General features: G+C 42.9%; 1 protein-coding gene across 2 annotated transcripts; it reads right to left on the bottom strand.

Moving 5' to 3' along the window:
- Positions 1–693: 693 nt before the first annotated feature.
- On the bottom strand, positions 694–9,747 carry LOC134440509 (uncharacterized). 2 transcript variants are annotated; one of them, XM_063190646.1, is made up of 7 exons: positions 9,598–9,747; positions 8,144–8,452; positions 6,875–7,195; positions 5,917–5,946; positions 5,328–5,426; positions 2,249–2,322; positions 694–1,743 (listed from the first exon to the last, which is right to left on the bottom strand). In XM_063190646.1, exons 1-7 carry the CDS (start codon positions 9,635–9,637, stop codon positions 1,465–1,467), a joined length of 1,152 nt encoding a protein of 383 aa, XP_063046716.1. In that variant the 5' UTR covers positions 9,638–9,747; the 3' UTR covers positions 694–1,464. The 2 variants fall into 2 exon arrangements, with proteins under 2 accessions (XP_063046716.1, XP_063046789.1); XM_063190719.1 differs by lacking the exon at positions 5,328–5,426.
- Positions 9,748–22,533: the final 12,786 nt, after the last annotated feature.

Genomic DNA, 22,533 nt, shown 5'->3' with positions numbered 1-22,533 from the left:
AGTACTTACTGTTTATGCTCAATATGTGACTCAAAGTAATATTTTCACAGTAGTTGTCTGTTTTTTCGAAAAACAGTAGAATGCTGTTGCAGAATTTCCGTAAATAAACAGCTATTTGTTACAGTGCAATCATCAGTGTTCTAAATTGGATAATCCTCCAGTAATGAACTATGTGTGCAAAAAAGTTAACAGAAGCAAGAAAGCAATAAAATCAAATAAAAAGATATTTCTGTTATTTAAATGTCAAAAATATTGGCATACTAATGCATTATATTGGAAACTGTCATAGCAATATCTGAAAATAATACAACCCGGATACACACTTCTGCTTTTTCAACAGTGAACAGGCAGGCTACTTACAGAAACCTGCCCTCTCATAGCTGACATGCTTAGAGAGAGAGAGAGAGAGAGAGAGAGAGAGAGAGAGAGAGAGAGAGAGAGAGAGAGAGAGAGAGAGAGAGAGAGAGAGAGAGAGAGAGAGAGAGGCGTACTGTTGCCTTCGCTCGGCATGTGTAACTGGCGGAGAAGTGCTAGGTTGGCCTCTGACTACCGCAGCACTTTTTGAAAGCTCAGTGAAAAAAAATGCTACTGTGAAAAAGTAACAAAGTCAACCCAATGCCTCAGTTGACGATGCAGACACAAAAGTAACAACTCTTGGCACATGAAAATAGACAGTATACAACTTAAATAGAAAACTTGAAAATTTACACAGGTGAGGTAAAAGATGGCGCCATCACAATAACAAAAGACAAAAGTGGTTAATTTATTTACGCCATGGCAAAATGACAACATCTAAATAACATCTGCAAGCCAATTATACTTTTATATTGTAATTCCTTTGTTTATTTATGTACAGGCCTTGTGTGTGCAGAAAAGCAACTCTTCATTTGCAGCCAAGAAGCTGTTAAGTGGTTGTCACCCTTGCGGGCTAACAAAATAAATCATGAACACACACACACACACACACACACACACACACACACACACACACACACACACTTCACTGTGTAGGCAAATAACAATTACACTAAAATGTAATAATAACAAAATTAACAACAACAAACAAAAAATCTCCAGTTGAGTTTCTGAAATGGAGGACTTCGTTTCAAAGTCAATTTTACTTTACATTGTACTTAGCTGACACTGACCATTTTACTAGTCTGGTCCCACCTATTCCATCCTCGACACTTTATGGAAATTTCTTCTCCGGCAGACCGAGCCATCAAAAATGCTTCCCTCACCCCAGGGAATGTGAGCCAATGAATATATAACTTTATGGCTCAGGTAAAAGGAGAACGGAAGCGCTGTGAGGATCCAAGTCTTCTTGAAAACACAGGTGCTGAGAGAGAGAGAGAATAATTGTGTGTGACATTTTGAATGGTGGTATATAATTTCAGTCCCCTTGCCCTGGTCATAATTTGTGTATTTGTGTGTGTGTGTCTCAGTGCATTGTGGTTGTCATTGTCACTCGGCTTCAATGTATTTGACAGAGGCATATTCACACGCTTGCTCCTCCCCCTGCAGCTCGGCAGAAGAGCTCTCATTGGTTCGTTCTTGTCCTGCAGGATTCTTGACGAATTGCACGGCGGCGTAGGCGGGGCCATCTGCGCAGAGGTTATCAGGCTCCCTGAAATCGTTTTGGAGGTCAGCGGGGTCATCTGTGAAGGTCACGGTGTGCGGCGTCGACGGCTGAGGAGGTCGGGCGGTGTCCTTGATCTCCTCATACTCCCCCTCGCCAGAGGCCTGATGTAGGACAACATCAATTACAATTAAATATATATCATTTACACTATAATTATAATTATAATTATATAATTAAATTATATATATATATATAATTATAATTATAATGCATCATTTACACTATAATTAATGTACATTATCATGTATTTGTCCTTCCCTCCCCCACCCCCCTGGCTCAGGCCCGCTGTTTACAGGAGACTGGTGTGTGTGTGGGTGTGTGTGTGTGTGTGCGTGCGTGCGTGCGTGCGTGGGTGGGTGTGTGTGTGCATGCATGTGTAATTTACCTTGCTATTGTTATGTGGTGCTACACTTAGTCTGTGCACATTTTGGAAATAACTTCTGTGCTAATGTGTGTATGCAAATGGCTAATAAACATGACATGGTGAGAATTTGCATTTACAGTATCGATATAATTTCACAGTTGTCTACATCAAATCAAAATGCTCAACAAATAATCACACAACGATAAATGACAAAGAAGTGATGCGAATGAATGATGCATTACCACAGGTCGGTCTGCAGGCTTAATCTTGTTTGCAGATGTCTTTGAGGCAGGGCTGTATGACCCCGCAGCGTGCCCTAACATGAGACAACATGACACACAGTGAGACTACTGCTATTTTTTGTGTAGGTATCACTTCCCCTGAAACGGCTACAGGTGGTTTTAAAAGTGGTGTGATTTTAAGTAACTGAAATTCACATTTCCCTATCCTAGTGGTTCTCAACGGGGGCTCTAGAGGCTCTTTCTTAACCCATGCAGCCTGATGCTGCATATAAGCTGCATTGACCTACTGTACTGTGGGCGCCTGGAACGACATAGACGCTGAATTCAGGCTCTTGACTTTTGATTTTATAATTAAAAATATTGGTGTGTTGGGGCTGAATGAACATTTTCTAATGCAAGATGAGGGTTGTGTCTTTTAAATGCTTATTTCATGTTTTTATGTGCTTCAGAGGCTGAGATATTTATGGTTTTATAGGCTGAGGGCACCTTTTCCCAAAAAGGCTTAGGATTTCAGGAGGAGGTTTTTTGCAGGTGCCTTAAAATCTGTTTCCACATAGCCTGCTATTTTTGAAAACGCATTGGTTTTGGCCTTCTGTTTACATGTAAAAAGAGATTTAAAACCTGTTAAAACCTGTTGATGCCCTATGGCCTATGACCTATCACTGGGGACGGTATCCTCTCACAAAGTTCTCCGTACAGACACGTCCCTCATTGGGTGGGGGGCGTTGCTTGATGGCCGTGGTGTCAGCGGTACCTGGTCTCCCAAGTTTGCCGCGTGTCACGTTAACTACCTAGTACTCCTGACAGTGTGTCTTGAGTGGGACAGCTTTGGCAAGGCCGACGTGGACCTATTTGCGTCTGAAGAAAACACCCATTGTGGACTATTTTTCTCCAAAGACCCATGTGACGCTGCCATGGGCACTTATGCCCTTGCACACTCCTGGCCTGAAGGGAGGCTGGACGCCTTTCCCCCGGTGGCCCTCTTAATGGCGGTTCTGCACAAGCTGCCTGTCTCTGCTGTTGGTTACTCCCCGCTGGGGTGGACGACCTGAAATTTCAAACTTGCTGGCAGGCGAGCCTTGGGAGCTACCCTTGAAGAGAGACCTGCTTTCCCAGGCCTGTGGTGAACTTTTCGCCCACATTGTGAGCTGTGGGCACTTTGGGTATGGCCCGTTCAAGGCTGAAGCGGACGCCAAGGTGAGGGGGCAGCAGGACCCCGCTTCCCCAAGGTGTCTGCTGTAAGACCAACAGGACGCTGGCTGTGCCCTGTGGGGCTCCACTATTTCTGGGCTTTTCTCTCCGTGGGACTGTCCTCCGGTCAGTAAACCCTTAATCTGTGTTTATGATCCGGGAATGACTGTAACTATCATAGAGAGTCGTTGAACGAACGACAGATGGAGAACAATAGGATACTGTATCTCCGGTTGTCCGAGGGAGTGAGAGAAACTACTCTCTGCCTCCCCCTTCTCGTTCAGAAAGCTCATGGACTTTAGTGGAAGAGGATGTGCGCAGGTGCGCTCTGCCTTATATAGCTCCTGAGCACAGCTGGAAAGGGCAGCCTTTGGCCTTCGGCAGGGATTGCAAAAGTATTTCGATGGAATATGCTCTGCGAGGACACTTCCTATAGAGAATCGTTTCTTTCACTCCCTCGGAGAACCGGGGATATATACAGCTCCAGGCCTTTTTATTAGAATACCATGAAAAAGTTGATTTATTTCCATAATTCCATCAATAATGTTAAACTGTCATGGATTGTAGATTCATGGCCCAGTTTTTTAACTATTGCAAACATTATTTTTTTTCTTTTTATATACGTTGGCCTTCCAGCTCAAAAAACCCATGAATTGGGGAATTCGCATTATTAGAATATTGTTATAAAATCACATTTTTCTTCATCAAAATGCGGGTCACATTATATCAGTTGAAATTTGGTACTTTCTACATAACATGCAATGGTCAATACTTGTTAGGACATCCTCTGTCTTCATAATGGCCATGATGCGTTTAACATTGAAGTCAATGGAAAAACAGTGCATTGCAGTTATGGAAGCCCAGATATCCTTGATGCTTTGCTGTCAGCTGTTCTTGTTTGTTGACCTGGTACCCCACACTTCACTCTTCAATATACCTTGTAGATTTCCATGCCACGTTTTGGCGCTAACTCACCAGTTTAATTCTAAATAACCAGAAATGAATCCCCATTGAAAATGAATGGGGTTTAATTTCTGTTGAGTTAGAATTAAACTGGTGAGTTAACACCAAAACGTGGCATGGAAATCTTCGGGTATATTGAAGAGGAAAGTGTGGGACACCAGGTCAGCTATACAAAAACAGCTGACGGCAAAGCATCAAGGATATCTGGCCTTCCATTACTCCCATGCACTGTTTCTGCCATTGACTTCAATGTTAAACGCTTCATGGCCGTTATTATTAATAATATTAAGACAGAGAGAGTCCTAACCAAGTATTGAACATTGCATGTTGTGTAGAAAGTACCAAAGTTCAACTGATTTGATGTGCACTGATGTGAAACAAATTTTGATGAAGAAAATTGTGATTTTATTACAATATTCTAATGATGTGAATTCCCCAATTCATGGTTTTTTTGAGCTGGAAGACCAAAATGTGTAAAAATAAACAATTTAATGATTGGAATAGTTAAAAAACTGGGCCATGAATCTACAATCCATGACAGTTTAACATTATTGATGGAATTATGGAAATAAATCAACTTTTTCATGGTATTCTAATAAAAAGGCCTGGAGCTGTACATATCCTATTGTTTTTTGTGTGCTTTTTTATTACTATCGTTTATATTAACTATTATGAATATCAGTGAAAAATCTAATTTGCATAATAATTTTGATTGAAGATATGAAGGTGAAGGTGAACATGAATACAGTTAAGTGTGTGTGTGTGTGTGTGTGTGTGTGTGTGTGTGTGTGTGTGTGTGTGTGTGTGTGTGTGTGTGTGTGTGTGTGTGTGTGTGTGTGTGTGTGTGTGTGTGTGTGTGTGTGTGTGTGTGTGTGTGTGTGTGTGTGTGTGTGTAGATTTGTAGGTACGTGTGTGCATGTCTTACTTGATGTTCTTCTATGCTGGCGTTTGGCAAATAGGAAGACAGCAATTGCCACCAGCAACACAAACAGGGTAAGGCACACTCCCATTATCAACGGCAGCTCTGACAAGACGCATGCATGCACACGCACACGCACACGCACACACACACACACACACACACACACACACACACACACACACACACACACACACACACACACACACACACACACACACACACACACACACACACACACGAGTGCATGCATGTCCAGCAATAGTCTTACAACTGCACACAACACACTTCAGCCTTGCAGACAATGACGTCTTAAAAAAACTAAAACTATAACACCAAACAAATTGGTGGTCCCTCAGGGATGCTTATTGACTCAAGTGAATTAGTCAAACTTATCTTCAGTGTTTACTGTTTTTCAAAACTCCAACTGCTAGAATAATGTAAAAGCATTTAATGAAGTGTCCTCTTCAGAACATCCAGCTGTAACCACTGAAGTTAACTTTGAGAAATATATATTTTTCCAAATGATTGCATACAGTTATAATAAAAACACATGTAACATGTGGGTGTGTGTACTTGTTAGGAGTTGTCTTACCTGGTGGAGATGGGGACGATGTGTCTGTGTCTGCCAATAATAATGATGATGGGACATTGTCAGATTCAAAGCAGCGGAAGCAGTAGAGGCAGCAGCAACAGCACAAGGAAAGGTTTAGCAGCAACAGCCAAAACAGTAGCACACTTGAATTTTGTTGACTTATGGTTGTGCTTTGAAGTAGCCTAGGTTTGGCTTATTTGCTGCATGGTGGGATTATTGCACAATGTAGATTTCTAAAAAATCCCCACACTCAAAACTTTGTGGCCGTGCTCATCTTATCGATCCTAAACGATATTTCAATAGGCCTACAAACTGTCAAAATGGCTACAATTCTCCACTTCAGGTTGATACTAATGTCCACATGTTCGCATTGTTGTTGGTTTTTTCGAGTAATACATTGCACTCTGCATTGGTCACCATTGTACTCAAAGAAAGCTGTAAGGGCCCACAATATGTATTTTTTTGGCATAGTTCTGTTGCTATAGTTGTTTTATTTCATAGATTCATTAGTTACATTTGTTTTTATAAATAAAAGTTGTTTAGCTGAGATTTTTGCCTGGGCTCAGTTTTTTTTTTGTTTTTGTTTTTTTTGGGGGGGGGGGGGTTGCGCCGAGGGGAAAATTGTCCTGGTGGGAAAAGTCCTCCCACTCCACCCCTGACACTTTCTCTTACACTTAAACTTACACTTAGCATTGGCATTATCCAAAGTGATTTACAGATATTATTGGTTATAGGTTACAGTCTCTGGAGCAGAGTGGGGATGGGTACCTCGATCACTTCAGCCATGGAGGATGGTAAGGGTGGGAAACAGTATTAAGAATAGTATAGCAGCAGTAGTAGTAGGAAACATTCCAGCATTAATTGTAAAACGAGTAGTAATGCTTGTGGTAGTAGGACTGCAGTAGTAGAAGTAGTAGTAAAAACAGTATCGGGGATTGGTGGACCATGCCACACTCACCTTGCTCTTTAAGGTGGACTTCTGTGAGGAGTGCCACACTACCAGTGTTGCCTCCTGTCCTGACGCCACACCAGAACACCGTCTTCTGAAGGTCCCTACTGGTCACATTGTTTATGTGCACCATGAAAGTCAGTCTGTGATTGTCATCCGTCATTGAGAACCTCGTCCGAGACTCAGACAGGCCGTAACAGGTGACACTAATAATGTCCTGTGTACAGAAAACCTTGCCGTTGTCTCTCGATTCTCTTGGGTACTTGCATGGGATGTCTACAGGCTGCCCCACAGCTGCTGGTATGGTCAGAGGCCCTTGGCAGCATTCACCTGTCATAGGCAGACAGTGGCAGGAGTATATTAATGAGTGAGGTGGTGGCACAGTGTGAATAGATATTGGTGCCTTTTTTTAGCTATTGTTATGACAGCTTCTATTGCACCGTATCAGCATGCCAGTAGTTCTGACAGTTAAAGGGGTATGCCACTATTTTGGGGCTTAATACAGTTAAAATCGTTGGCCAGGGTTTATAAAGGTGGTAAAGTGTCTTATTTTTCTAAGAAGCCATTCTCTTGCTTTAAGACAAGTAAAAAGAGGGAGCATGTCGCTAAGCTAGTTAAAGTCAATGGATCCTTGTAGCATTTTAGCATGCTACACGGATCCATTGACTTTCACTAGCTTAGCGACATATTCCCTCTTTTAATTTGTCTTAAAGCAAGACAACGCTTAACATGAAAAATAAGACACTTTACCACCTTTATAAACCCCAGCCAACGATTTTCATATTATTAAGCCCCAAAATAGTGGCATACCCCTTTAAAAAATACAAGGTTTTGTTTTTCTTGCTTTCTCTCTTGCTTCTCTCTCTTTGTTCTACTTTATGATTGGAGGATTATCCCAGATGGAAAACTGATAATATGCTAGACCAAAATCTTTCCCAATTCAATCAGTTTCTTACTTTTTCTGATTTTGTTAATAGTTTTCCTAGTTTGCAGTCAGCTCCTTTGTGTGACTCCTTTTCTTGCTTTCTGCCTTCAATTTTGGGATTATGCGACAAACGAGGTGCTCAAATAGCCTAAGACAAAGGCATTAATGCCTTCTTCATCTGCTTATAGTTCATGACATAACTAATTCTACCCCCAATATACAGTATCCACGCACAATACCCTTCCTTCTGAAGGTGGAATGGCAATGAAGGTTTGAGAAGCACTGCCATAAGACATCACAGACAGGTATACTTTCCTTTAACCAAATCAATCAGAGGAGTCTCGTCCACTTACCTTCTTTTATGGTAATGGTCACTTTAATGTAAGCATCCTCTTCATTTTCAACAGCACATCCATAATTTGTAGCGTCACTGAGTGTCAGTTGCTTGATCACCACAATGTAGTAGCCATCATCTCTGACATTCCTCTCTGTATATCGTTCATCCACTGCCTTACCATATCTTTCGAAGGGACAGGTGGTCTTGTCTTCAGCCTTGCAGAAGTACTTTATGTGATTTTTGTATTTGTCATCAAATTTGCATTTTACGAGTAATCCACCACCCAAAAAGCTCTTAACTTGTATTTCACAAGTGGCCTCAGCAGCTGTGGGAAAACGAGTTTGACTGTAAGTTTATGTAATACCATCATGTAAATTTAGAGAACTATATTTTCGGTAAGTTTGAGAGTAGCCCACAAGATACTGTATGTGTGGTAGTTTGACAGGCCTGGTTTGCTGCTACACATGTTATAACCTCTATGACAGACATCGCTAAACTTATCACACATTGTGTGATATGTTTAGCGATGTCTGTCATAGAGGTTACAACATGTGTAGCAACACTGGTCAATGCGAGAATAGAAATTTTGCAATGGGGGAGGTTAAAGTTCCAAAGGGCAACATGATTTAAAAATGTCTGGGGAAAAAATGTGGGAGACGGAAGTTGGGAGCGGTATGTGCACCTTTTCTGAAATCTCCAAATGTATCATGTCTGTACTAGCTAATGCTAAAATAAGCCATTGGAGTTCGTTGTATGTGGCCAAACAGCAAGCCAATTCACTCTGAAACATTTTGATCCACGCTTAAAGATTCAAGGTGAAATGTTTGCCCGCTGCTTCCCGCTTTCATTGAAAACAGCGCAATTAAACAACATTTCTCGCGGGGTCACCTTTAGTCATTATCCCTTGGCCAGAATCAGATAAGATATCTTGCTGAAATGGCCAGAATTCCCCTTTAAGCCATTGGCAAGACCAATTCCAAGACCTACACCCTAATCATTAGGCCATAGCATATCCACACTATACAACTGCAGCAATAATCAATTTGGTAGTTTGGAGTGCTACGTGACTTTACTAAAGCAGGTCCTCTTTGGAGCAAGGGATTTAGTCACTTACTAATCTTCTGTGATTACTGCTGTGTAAGTTTTGTCAAGGATTCCTCAAATGCACAAAGTGAAGTTAAATTAAAAACAAACGTCTTTATTGTGGTGGCTTACACTAGCCTGGTACGGACCATCCCATAATACTTCAATGCCATGAATACAAAATGAAATTGAAGCACTATACGATGGTCAGCACCAGGCTAGGCTTACACTGAAGAAGACACTTTTTTGCAACAAGCAAGCCCACCACAACAAATGCTCTCTGACATGACCACACCATGATATGGTACACCAGTTCTGCTATGGAACCAAAACCGCAAAAATGCTACAAGCACGTCTGTACATCGGTATACTAAATGTATATGTTACCCAGGATCAGTAGCAGGGAGGCAATGGCAGCAGTCCTCATTTTCAAGCATTTGCCCGGCTATATGAAAGTCTTCTGTTGGTCCTAAACCTTCCCTGTTTGATCAGCCTTTCTTTTTACTCCTTCTACTTTTCATATACTCTCTCTCTCTCTCTCTCTCTCTCTCTCTCTCTCTCTCTCTCTCTCTCGTTAAGCGTTTGTCATACTGACAAGAGTAGTCGTGGGAAGAGTGCTGTCAGCAGGGCAAATTGTGTGTTCCCTTTTACGCAATGATTCTGTGTTTGTGTCACCCAGGCTTTTGCAATGACAGATCTGTCCTTCCTCTTTCCTACTTTCCTACACTTGTGGGCATGTTCAGAATTTCAAATCAAACAAATAAAAAACAAAACTAGCTGCTATGAGTATTCCAAACAAAGCTGATCCGCAACTACTACCAAAGTATGTGTCACCAATGGAACAACGTGGAATAAATTCTGGTCTCCTAAATGTCCTGTTCCTACGTTTCTGACTCGTCATTTTTGCTTACTTCTGTTGTGGTAGAGGCAGCAGAAAGGGATGCATTTAATTTGGCTATTATTACATGCAGATTTACATGTAGTGCACCTTTCTTTGCGTGTTTCGCCGCGCCTCCCCAGGGACTCTTTGGCGCCTAGATTGTAATAATCTGCTGTGGCTCTGCTGGTGGCTGCGCTGTAATAGTGAATAGGCTAGTTATGCAGACTACAGGTTATCATTACATTCAGAATAACCTAAGTGACAAAACTGAATTTAGAAATATTACCCCATGGTCCAACCAGACCACACCAAAATTTGGGCCGGGATATGTCCCGATAGTTTAGTTATAATGGCCACTCCGGCATTGCAAATATAGCACATTCTTCCTCCCTTAACCCATTGACGCCTAAGGCACCTGCAAAAAAGGGTGCTGAATGCCTGAGCCCTTTTTAAGAAAAGCTGCCCTCAGCCTATAAAAACCTAAATATCTCAGCTTCTGAAGCACATAAAAATATGCACTAAGTTGCATTTAAACACTAAGACCCTCATCTTTCATTAGAATGTGTTCATTCATCTCAAACAAACAGAGATTTTTAATAAAGTTGTCTAAAATCTCATGAGCCTGAATGTTGCGTAATGCAGCTCCAGGCGCCAGGGCCAATGTTGCGCAACGCAACATCAGGCATCAATGGGTTGTATTTTGAAATAAAATAGAACAATTAATCACAACTTCATGAGGACCCAGTTGTGGGCTCCCCTCATCCCCCCGTCGGCTGGCCTGTGTGTGCATGTGCATGTGTGTCTGCATTTGTGGTTTTTGTGAGTGGCAAAGTGGTTGTGTGTGCGTGCGTGTATGCGTGAGTGTATGTGTGTTGGGGTAGGGGGTGTGGGGTCGTAGCAAAGGTAAAAAAAAAAAAAACATAGCATAGGAAAGGCCTGTGAGTCTATAGCAACCAAGCGAGGCATAGAGATGCCCTTTAAGTCCATAGCAACGAAGCGAAGAACAGCAACGGCATCAGAGTTCATATCAACCAAACGGTTAAAATTGCTGTTTATTTCACACTTCCACTTAATGCCACACGACAGAGAGTCGATTAATATGTTCTAGATTATATGTTTTTGGTCCCAAGATACTCTCTTTGTCAGTGATTATTTTTTGAACAAATACCCCCTTGACCTCATCATAACAATCCAAACGCCCCTTAGACCTCATCATAAGCTTGCCAATGCCCCCCACTAGTACAGAAAACATAAAATAGAGTAATGCCTGCTATAATAGCCTAACCTCACTTGCAACTGAGCAGCTGTATCCCTCTCAATGCCTCCCAAGGGCCGTCTAACGCCCCGTTGAGAAACACTAATACTACTACTATGTTGAACGAAAATATTTTCATTTTTCCTACTGAGCAAGCCTCTATAGTGAGCTGTAATATAGTCATTGGCATGACTATATTTCTGTCATGAGGACTCTACTAGCTGACTTCCTGTTGCGTGTTTTTTGTTTTGTTTGGCTTCCGCATAGTGCGTGCGTGTGTGCAAGTGCATGCGTGTGTGGCCTTTGTGTTATCAGATTTATGGCTATCTGACAACTGCAGGAGAAGTAAGGCAAGGTGATAGCTGGTGTGTGTGTGTGTGTGTGTGTGTGTGTGTGGGAGGGGGGTGTCCAACTTTAACACAACATGAGAACATGTGTAAAAATATTCACCCAAAATGAGATTTGTTTTTTGGTAGGGCTGTCTTGGCTCTTGGACAGTGCTCTCAGCAGCAGTAATTCATGGGTGAGGCAATGCAGACGGTATGATTGGTTGATGTGCAGGGTTTTGATTCATCCTTTTATGTGTACATACATATTGCGTGTATGTCTATGGTGTCTTGACTCTTTACTGAGTGATCTGAGGCGCAATTCACACACACACACACACACACACACACACACACACACACACACACACACACACACACACACACACACACACACACACACACACACACACACACACACACACACACACACACACACACTCACTCACTCACTCACTCACACATAAAAACTCACTCTCACACACACATACACACTCACTCACACACACACACACACACACACACACACACACACACACACACACACACACACACACACACACACACACACACACACACACACACACACTCTCTCTCTCTCTCTCTCTCTCTCTCTCTCTCTCTCTCTCTCTCTCTCTCTCTCTCTCTCTCTCTCTCTCTCTCTCTCTCTCTCTCTCTCTCTCACACACACACACAACAAAGCAAATAAGCATGATTAGTGCCCTCTTGTGGCATGTGAGTGGCATGCCATGCGTAAAAATTGAGTTCTTTCCAATATCCTGACTCCTGTCCTCCCCAAGTTCTTCTGGCCTCGTGATGATGTCACAAGACGTCACATTGATGACAGAAGTTTAATTCAATATCTCGCAAAAGGTCATCTTCTCATTTGCAATCGGGATGTTGAACAGGGAGAAGTCCTCTAAAAGTTGTTGCGATTGTAATTGTTTTCTCCAGGGAGGTGGGTCGTCACATGAAGCACGAGGCAACAAGCAGGCTGAGGAAGTGAGGATATTGGGGATTAACCCTTGTGTTTTACACTTGATTTTCATGTCCATTAACATCTGATGCTGCCTATTTCTAACACTTAAAGGTAGAGTATGCCATTTTTTATTAGGCCTACTTTATTAGAAATGACCACAGCCCGGAGACTACTGTAAAGGATCTGGCCAAGGATCCTTTCGTTGTACTGTACACGTTGTAAAGTTACTGTCTTCTGTATTTATTGCGTGCAGGATACTATCATACTACATAGAACGAACGCTGACTGTTCGTAAAGTAAACAAACATACACAAAGTTGTGTTTAACAGTACGGCTATTCCAACGACACGTCCATCCCGCAAACAGTGTACAGAGAGAAGGCCAAGGTTCGAGAGGGAGCGCCCGTGACGTCATCCCTGTAGGGCGATCATTACATACCCCCCCACTTAACCCATTGATGCCTAAGGCACCTGCAAAAAAGGGTGCTGAATGCCTGAGCCCTTTTTAAGGAAAGCTGCCCTCAGCCTATAAAAACCTAAATATCTCAGCTTCTGAAGCACATAAAAATATGCACTAGTTGCATTTAAACGCTAAGACCCTCATCTTTCAGTAGAATGTGTTCGTTCATCTCAAACAAACAGAGATTTTTAATAAAGTTGTCTCAAATCTCATGAGCCTGAATGTTGCGTAATGCAGCTCCAGGCGCCAGGGCCAATGTTTCGAAATGCAACATCAGGCATCAATGGGTTAAGATGAGGGCTGTCCTCAGACCACAATGAAAAGGAAAGTTAAGGGCGTGTACACACGATAACAAGTATGCTAATACAAGAAAAACCCAGAGGGAAAATAACATTAAAAGACATTTTATACATGACCAAGTAAGTCGTCTGCTCCATGAGTTCATACACTGAAAAACTTGACAGCCCCCCCCCCCCCCCCCATTCCATTACATCAACATTTTTGAACCAGCATTCTTGTGGAATGTAAAAGTAGAACATAGCCAAAAGTGAAAAACATCAGCACAACAGTAATTCCAGAGGACCAAAACACCCATAGGACAAAACAAAAACCTGACCTATGTTCAAGCCTGGCACCTGGTTAAAACACCTAAACCTTCCTACATCCAACACACTCGTAACCCTGAGTTTCCCCAGGATGGAGAAAGTAAGAAGGTGACCCAGTGTTAGGAGGTATCGTGTGGGCTAACTCGTGGGTGTACATGTGTTCTGGCGCCTGAGCAGGGTGTGTGGAGGACTGGGGCACATCCCCTTGAGAGTGAAGTGAAGGTGTGAAAGGAGGTGCAAGTAAATGTATTGGGGCCATGAGTGTGGGAGGTATGAAAGGGTATGAGTGTGGTTCCCCAAAGGGTGGCTGTATATGTGTGTGGCATGATGTGCCCATAGGCCTTGGTCGAAGGAAGTACGTGTATGTCTGAACTGGCTGTGGATATGGGCTCTGGCCATTAGCGCAAGGGGGGGTCTGAACTGGCTGTGGAAATGGGCTCTGGCCATTAGCACAAGGGGGGGAGGAGGCCATGGTGGGCGGGACTACAGGCCCTTCAGATGAAGTCGATGGTGTCACTTCCAGGAGTTCGGCATGAGGTTCCGTTTCCCCAAACATGTCAAATCCATACTCCTCTTCGTCCACAGTGCCATCTCTCTCTTGTTCCTCCGTTTCCCCCAATTGGTGTGGTGTGCTAGCTAAAGTCTCATCCTCTCCATCCTGAGCAAAAAAGGGAGCAGGTTGCAGACATGGTGAACTCCAGCCTCAGCCCCATCAGCTACTCTTGTGAGTTTGTAGTCCAGGTCTGACATCACTTCAGCAATCCTGTAGGGGCCTTTGTTGGCTAAAGAATGTCTCACATGCTCGTACGCCTCTTGCAACTCCAAAGAGAGCTCGGCCTTGTAGTCGTCTACTGAATCAGCTATGCAGCCTGGGTTGGGGGACATCCACAAGTCAAGGGGCGTATTCACGTCCCTGCCATACAAGAGGTACGCTGGGGTCTCTCCAGTGCTTTGGTGTGGAGCGGTTCGTAACGCGAAAGAGATCAGAGGTAAGTGTAGGTCCCATTCCCTGTGTTTCTGCCCCACATATGCCCGGATTGCCGTTTTGATTGTACGGTTTACCCGCTCTGTCTGATTAGACTGTGGGTGGTATACCGTGGTCAGTCTGTGGTCAGAGCCTAGCGCAGAGACGACAGCCTCAAAAAAATTGCTGACAAACTGAACACCCCTGTCGGAAACCAGGTGCGTGGGAGCCCCATGCCTTGCAAACACCTCTGAGATGAACTTGCGTGCAGCGACTACAGCCGTAACCTCTCTGACAGGACAGATCTCCACCCACAGAATTAGCTTCTCACGGAAGGCTTTCTGACATAAGGGCTTTCCACCCCTGCTTTCCATCATGTATTTGTGGAGGATGAATGCGTTCACTACGGAAATGTCAATAAAATGGTAAAAGAAAGATCTGTACCACCTCCTCGTCTTGTGAAGAACTTGGTAGTAACCGATCAAACTGTCAGACCAGTCAACGACATTTTTATTATTATTGTAGTCTTGTACTGCAGGAGGTTCCAGCAATTATTCCACATTCCATATGCCATCTGTCTTCACCCTGCACTGTATCGTGGTGCCTTCGCTGTGGGCTTGATGAATGCTGGAACACATCCGAACTAGACGAGTGTTTTTCCATTGTACGAACTGCAGACTTCCCTCCCGTATCCAACATATCTTACCCCTTGGGTGGCGATTGTTAATGGCATCTGATGTGTCTTTTGGGAACCCAATCCTGTGTTTGCGAATGGTACCGCATGCCCATATCTTGTTCTCATCCAGCAGTTGCTGGAACAGCATTGGGCTTGAATAAAAATTGTTCACAAATAGCTTGTAGCAAGTCCCCAAAACTGGGGAAGACACTAACTCCATCACCACATCAAAGATGAGCACTTTTCCAGACCCTGCTTTGTTTTTTCCCCTCATAAACAATGAATTCCTAGGTGTACCCAGATTCTGAGTCTGCTAGCACAAACAATTTGTACCCCCATTTCGATGGCTTATCTTTGCAGCATTGCCGGATTCCTATCCTGGCACGGGAGGCGACCATTCGTTCGTCAATGGCAATGTTCTGGCCTGGCTGGAAGTTGGAAATGCAGCTTTGCCGGATATCAGTGTACAGGGGTTTAATCTTCTGAAGGCGGAAAAACTCAGAATTTACGGCCAGACATGGTTGACACAGCCCACGGAAAGCTATTATACAATTCTGCCCTTCGCCAGTAGTCTGTAAGAGCTGGGTCATAAACAAGACCCATGTAAATGATCAGAGATAGATAGCTGAACATGTCTGCCATGGTCAGTTCTTCCCAAAGATGTGCATGCCTCCGTCTCACAAATTTGTTTGTGTTACTGAGGACCTTTTGTAAAACTGCATCGGATATGAATAGGCGAAAGAGATCCAATATGGAATAATTTCCCCCTGTTATAACTTGCGGACCAGGAGTACAAGTTGGTCTAAACACTGGTTGTTGTGGAATTATATCTTGTACCTCTGTGTCCTGCCATCCACGTCCATCTTCAGTTTGCGGCAAGTCTCTCCCCCTTCCTCCTGGCGGGCGGCCGACTCCTCGTCCTCTGCCTCCACCTCTGTCTCTACCCTTTCTTTCTCTACCTCTGCCACGTCCAGAAGGCCTACCGCGCGGACGGCCTACCCCTCTGCCCCCCATCTTCTTCGCTGGGGGTATGTATTCATTTCTGTCCAAGAAAACAATGCACAGAGACTTTCAAAACATGTTACCCCGACCGAACAGCTCTTGGCCCGGTCTGACAAAAAAAAACACATTGTACACAGAAGCGCTGTCCATGGTACTTACGCAGAGTCTTCGTCTTCGTCCAGGGATGAATTCAAAAGCGTTGTGTCTGTTAGGTCGCTGTTTTCTCTGTCAGGTTCCCATTCATCGTCTGTTTCGTCCCCGTCACTGGATACTGTTGGTTTTCATCGCTCGCCTCAGCCGTGTTGCATATTCTTTTCCGAGGATTTTGTGACATTATGCAGAAATTAGTCGACTTGTTCCACGGAAAAACGCCAAAAATATGGCGAATATTGGGCAGCATGTACACTTTTACACTTCAGCTTCAATAACAAACTGCACCTGTGCAGTACAGAGCTGCATGCTGATTGGATGTTGCACCAACCCGGGCGCGGGGCTCATTGATTGTTAATTGGAACCCGCGGATGGTGCTCATCCCGGCCGCGGGGCTCATTGATTGTTAATTGGAACCGGCCGACGGGGTTTAATCCCACCGGTTGGGTGCATCGATTGTTAATTGAGACCGCGGGTGGTTGTAATCACTGGCCCTCAGCTGTCAGCGGCAGCTGGGTGTTACACATGCAGCTGCAAACCCCAGCTGCATGCGCCTGGTACTGTCGGGGTGCCTACTGATGCTTAGTGCCCATGGAATGTGGCATCTGGGCAGGCTGGTTGGTATCAGCTCAGCCCTGTGCAGTGATAGTGGGGCCTGGCAGATTGGAGTGTCTAATGTGCCCTGATTACCCATAGCAAGTGTCTCTCGAGAAGTCATGGTGGTGTGGATATGGTGGTGGAGAAAACTCTTTGAAAAAATTGATTTGTAAATGCTGGCCAGGCTGTATACCGCCCACGGCTGGTGAACATTAACTTGTTAACCTAGGTTTAACCATAGTAACAAATCATGCTAAAAAATTATGGTTGATTGTGGGTTGCATGGTCACCCACAAAACATGAAAACTTGCAGTCGTGGTGTAATGGTTAGGGAGTTGGACTGAAGATCACAGAGTTGTAGGTTGAGTTCAATCCCACCCTTAGGCCTACCTCTCCCTACACCTCCATCCATGACTGAAGTGCCCTTGAGCGAGGCACCTAAACCCACATTGCTCCAAGGACTGTCACCAATATGTGCGTTGGTTAAAAGAAGCGGAAACTAAGTGTAATTTAATGAGTAATTATAAACCGTGGTAAAACCATGGTTAGTTTTCAGAGTAAAACCATGGTTCATTTTATAGTTAAACCTACTCAAACCAAAAACCATGCTGAACCATGCTCAAAAATCATGAAGTCATGGTATACCATGATCGATTTTCTTAAGGGACATGACTGACGAAGGGGGACATGCAAAGCAGTGTGGAGAGGTAAAGAATTTATGACGAAAAGTAATTGTCAATATTGCACATAGAATACAAGGTGACTTGTCAAGGACTTGGACTTGACTTTGGCACGACTTGGACTTGACTTGGTCAAATGTGTCGTAACTTGTGACTTGACTCGGACTTGATTGGAAGGACTTCAGACTTACTTGCGACTTGCACATTAGTGATTTGGTCACATCTCTGTTTCTATGTATTCCTGAGTATTATGACTTGCAAATTTACATTTTTCATACAATAGATGGATCTTTAACATGGACACCATCTTCTCCATGTCCAAACATCTTTGCCTGCAAAATCTGATGTACTTTCATCAGACCAGTAAATATTGGTTTAAAAGAAATATGAGAACCATGAAGTATAACGTACCAAAAAAAAATCACAAATAACATCTATTTACTCTATATTTTTTTATTTCAGTGAGGACACTTGCAAAAACAGGCATTACAAAAACATTTTACTGAATTCCCTGTGAGGGATACAACTAAATACAGCAATTAACATAACACAATTCAGTAAGTAAGTCAGGATTGACGTGTCTTTGAAAGTTCAAAAAAGGAAAATTATACATACATGTACATTATTCAATGTTCACATTCAGTGTTATGAACAAACACAAAAATAGGCTATTTTAATATTATGTATTCATATGCAGTAGAATAACCAATATAACATCTCAATTCCATCTGAGGTATACAACTGCAAATTCCTAAGCAAGATCTATGGTCTGACATTCACTAAATCTGTGTAAATAAAAAAATATATAATGTGTGATATGTCGGATATAATATGTGTGCATATTTGGGGCAAATATGTTGATAAGTGGACACATTGTCATGGCACACAGATAGCTTTTCACAAATATATTTACAAGTGGTGTATAGCTAGGAACTATGTACTCTAAACCTAAATCTAAAAATTTCACAAATTTGAGTAACAACCCACATTCTAAGAGGGATTTGGGATAATTTACCAACATTTAACATGCGCCTTAAAGGTATTAAATCACAACAGTATGTCTGAACATTATTTTGTGTAAAAAAAGTGCTCCAGTCTATGCAATGCCATGTCCTGTTGCATACATTCATCGCAGCGGAAATTCCCCAGTCTTTTTTTACCATGCACATACACTTATTTCATTTGTACTGATGATCTGGACCCGTAGTACTGGGTGAGGGTTTTGGCTCGTTACCCTTAAACCATCTTATCAGCGAACAGGGGGGGATGAGGCTCTCATTTCCAACATCAATGGAGTTCATCCCTCCCATCAGCAATCATTTTCTCAATGTCATCAATTGGGTGACACTTTACCTGGCACTGATGTCATACGAATGACAAAACAGTGTCATAATGGTGTCAAAACAGTGTCATGACACAGTCACGGACGAGACATAAACATGATGTCAATATCACAGAAGTTTTATTGTCATGAAAAGTTGACATTGTTCGGGATGTCCTTACCATAACCGAATGTCACTTAAGTGCCATTATATGTTTATGACCTTGGCATAATGTTTATGACACATGCATGCTATGACACTGTTGTGTCATACGTATGACACCAGCATCAAGTGTAACCAATGTTTCTCAGGTTGACAGTTCCAGTTCCTCAGTACAAAATGAAATTAGTTTGAAGAGACATTAAAACCAAGATTGAATTTCCACCACATTCCCACCAAAGTAGAATTTCACACTACATCACTTAACATTACACTTAGCTGACAATTTTATCCAATGCAACCAGCCGTTATTTTTTTTTCCTACAGGACCAGATACAAGTCAAGTCAAGTCAAAATTCATATTTGAATAAAATAATCTTTTATGAAAGATATATTGATGATGTGCTTTTACTATGGGATGGATCTGGAACTATTGTCTTGGCATCAATAAAAACATCAGAATGTCTCTGGAGTTCGACTAATAAAGCATTTGCTTTCAAAATTTGGAAATTTACAAAGACAAGGAAAGTTTCTTACATACCACCATCTATAAAAAACCATCCTCTCGCAACACTATTTTACATGCAAAAAGCTTCCACCCCAGACATTTAAAGGATAACATACCCTACTGTCAATTCCAGAGACTGGACAGAACTTATGATGAAACTGATTGTTTTGAGGTTAAGGCAAAATGGACAATAGATTTATTCAAAGAGGTTACAAAAAGCATTTTTAACTACAAAGAAGATGAGTGTCTTGGTATTCTGCAACTTTTGAGATGAACTAGGCCTGTCACCAAAGAGCACCATCTCCTTAAAGTGCTGTTTCCAGGTAGCACTTCAACTATGACTTGGTCTTAGGGTTACACAGAGGAAACGAGGGTATAAGAAAGTGAAAAGAAAGGCTGGCGAGCTTTGTGCTCACAGTGCGCAGATCAGATGAACCACAATGATTTTTAAGCAAACCATCTTCACATCACTTCTGGAGCTGGTCTCAATTAGGTTCATTTCAAAGTGGTCTGAGTACGGTTGACATGTGCGTGGGAAAAAAGAAAGAAAAAACCTGCTGGTCTTTGATGAACTAACATTTTGCACTCTTTTACAACCTCAGCCACGCCCCCCTTGACTTTGACCTGGCGTAATGTCTGTTATATGTATGTGTCTTAGAATGTTCATTATGTGCGTTGCGTGTGTGTCAGCTACTTGACACCTGAATTTCCTCCTAGGGAACAATGCCAAGGCATACACATCCCTGGGTTTGGCATTAAACATCAAGAAGACACAGGTCCTGTTTCAACCATCACCCAACCAGCCATTAACCCAGCCTACCATGGAGGGCAGTCATACTCGTTTCGAGTGACCGGTGATGATGATGATGATGATGAGTTGACACCTGAATTTCCTCCTGGGAACAATAAAGTAATTCTACTCTACTCTACTCTCTACTCTACGTCATTGTTGGCCTAATCGCTAACAACTCTGTGGTCTGTCCTGTCTATCCCTAGCTGTACTGCTGGTATGATGTCAGTGGTCTTTGTGACATCATCCTCACTGGTGTAATCCTGATTGGCTGCTGCGTTGCCTGTGCTGTTTGTGATTGGCTGTGCTCCTGGAGTGGTGGTTGACGCAATATTCTCGTACGTGACATCAGAGGTGGTCATGGGCAGTTGTGAAGAGACGTGGACAGAGTTGATCAGGGTCAGAGGGTTGGCAGAGGAAAGTGGATGGGAATATTTTTGGCTGGCAATTTTGTCTTCATCGGCGATAGGTGGGGGGGCATCATTGACATAGATGGTATTGATGGAGGCGGGAGATTTGACAGAGGAGAGGAGATGGGGATTTTCTTGGGCGGTAATTTCGTTTTCATCGTTGAGAGGTGGGGGGCCCTCCTGAGTATTGCCCAATATGTAGTTGACACACCCGCCAGCTGTTTTCTCTCGATCGCAAGTGGGTGGTGGGGGGCCATCGATGTTGTCTGGATCCTTGGCACTGGTATCTGCAAGAGGTGGGGAGCCATCCTGAGCATTTCCCAACATGGAGTAGACACACCCGCTGGTGGAGAATGTGTTAACCAGGGCATTTACTGGGGTGGAGGGATGGTTGAGGCCAGCCATTTTGTTTCGATTGGATTGTGATGGTGGGGGGGCATCGATGGTGTGGTACTCTGGATCATTGGCATCAGTGCTGTCCACTTTGGAGTAGAGGCAAGCCCTGGAGGTTGCGGGAACAGGAGGAGGGGGAAGGCCGGCATCATCGATGTCTTCATAAATCGAATCGGCATCCTGGGTCTGACGGCAGTCAAAGACAGCAGTAAATTCATTGTTTAAAAACTGTTACATTCTGAATTCAAAAGTGTTGTACTGTAGCTGATTGATTTATTTGAAAATCAAGTCGGCATGCAGATAGAGGGAAACTCATTGTTAATTAACTGCTACATGACATCACAATGTTATGGCTGTCAGAGTACGTTCATGTTCAATGATGCATGTAAAGCAAGTTAAAAATATCTTGTTTAATTTGCAAATAATGCATTTACATACCCCTGCTTTGTAGAGCACTGCTGTGATCAGTTGTTCTGAAAAGGAAAATAAATTGAAGCCACATAAGGTACGTAAGACAAGATAGGATAAGATAAAGATGTCAATATGTGTGTGTGTGTGTGTGTGCGTGCGTGTGTACGTGCGTGTGTGTGTGTGTGTGTGTGTGTTTGCCTATCTGAATGTATGTCTATGCCTCTCTTTGTACATAGGCAACATGATCTCCAAAAATTCCTGGACACGGATGTTAAGGGCACAAAATCCGTGTCCAGGAGCACGGATTTTGCCAAAATTCTGTGCGCCTGGACACGGAATTGTTTTCCGTGCTCCTGGACACAGAATTGTTTTCCGTGATGTACACAGAGAAGTGCTCTCTCTATAGACTACTACCACAGCTCTATGTTTCCACAGTCTTGTGTTTTCTCAGGATTTTTCTAATTTCAAATATTGTTTCTCAAATAAAAACATTTCCTACTGACAGGTTAGGGTTAGGGATTGTTTTGGTCTGGGCACAGCTAGTTTTATTTCATTCATTATATGAATTTGATAGCCTAGCAACCAACTGGAAAAGGTATTTCTCAAAAATATGTCTTTAATGACAGGTTAAGGTTAGGGAATGTTTTGGTGAGGGCACAACTTAAATTGCTATAGCATTATTTTGTTTAGGATTAGCATTTGGTATGTATTTTCTAATGATAGAGTTACACAGTGCTGTGGTAATAGCCTATAAAAA

Source organism: Engraulis encrasicolus, chromosome 1, assembly GCF_034702125.1.
Source record: "Engraulis encrasicolus isolate BLACKSEA-1 chromosome 1, IST_EnEncr_1.0, whole genome shotgun sequence".
In the NCBI taxonomy this organism is placed as follows: Eukaryota; Metazoa; Chordata; class Actinopteri; order Clupeiformes; family Engraulidae; genus Engraulis; species Engraulis encrasicolus.
The sequence above is the reverse complement of the archived record's forward strand: the minus strand, read 5'-3'. Positions and strand labels throughout refer to the sequence as shown.

Excerpts from the sequence above, each read along its gene's own strand:
- LOC134440509 (XM_063190646.1), bottom strand. The coding sequence starts at position 9,637 with ATGAGGACTGCTGCCATTGCCTCCCTGCTACTGATCCTGG. Across the intron at positions 7,196-8,143 it reads GACCATTACCATAAAAGAAG|GTGAATGCTGCCAAGGGCCT; the intron begins GTAAGTGGACGA and ends TGCCTATGACAG. Across the intron at positions 5,947-6,874 it reads AGTCCACCTTAAAGAGCAAG|ACACAGACACATCGTCCCCA; the intron begins GTGAGTGTGGCA and ends TATTATTGGCAG.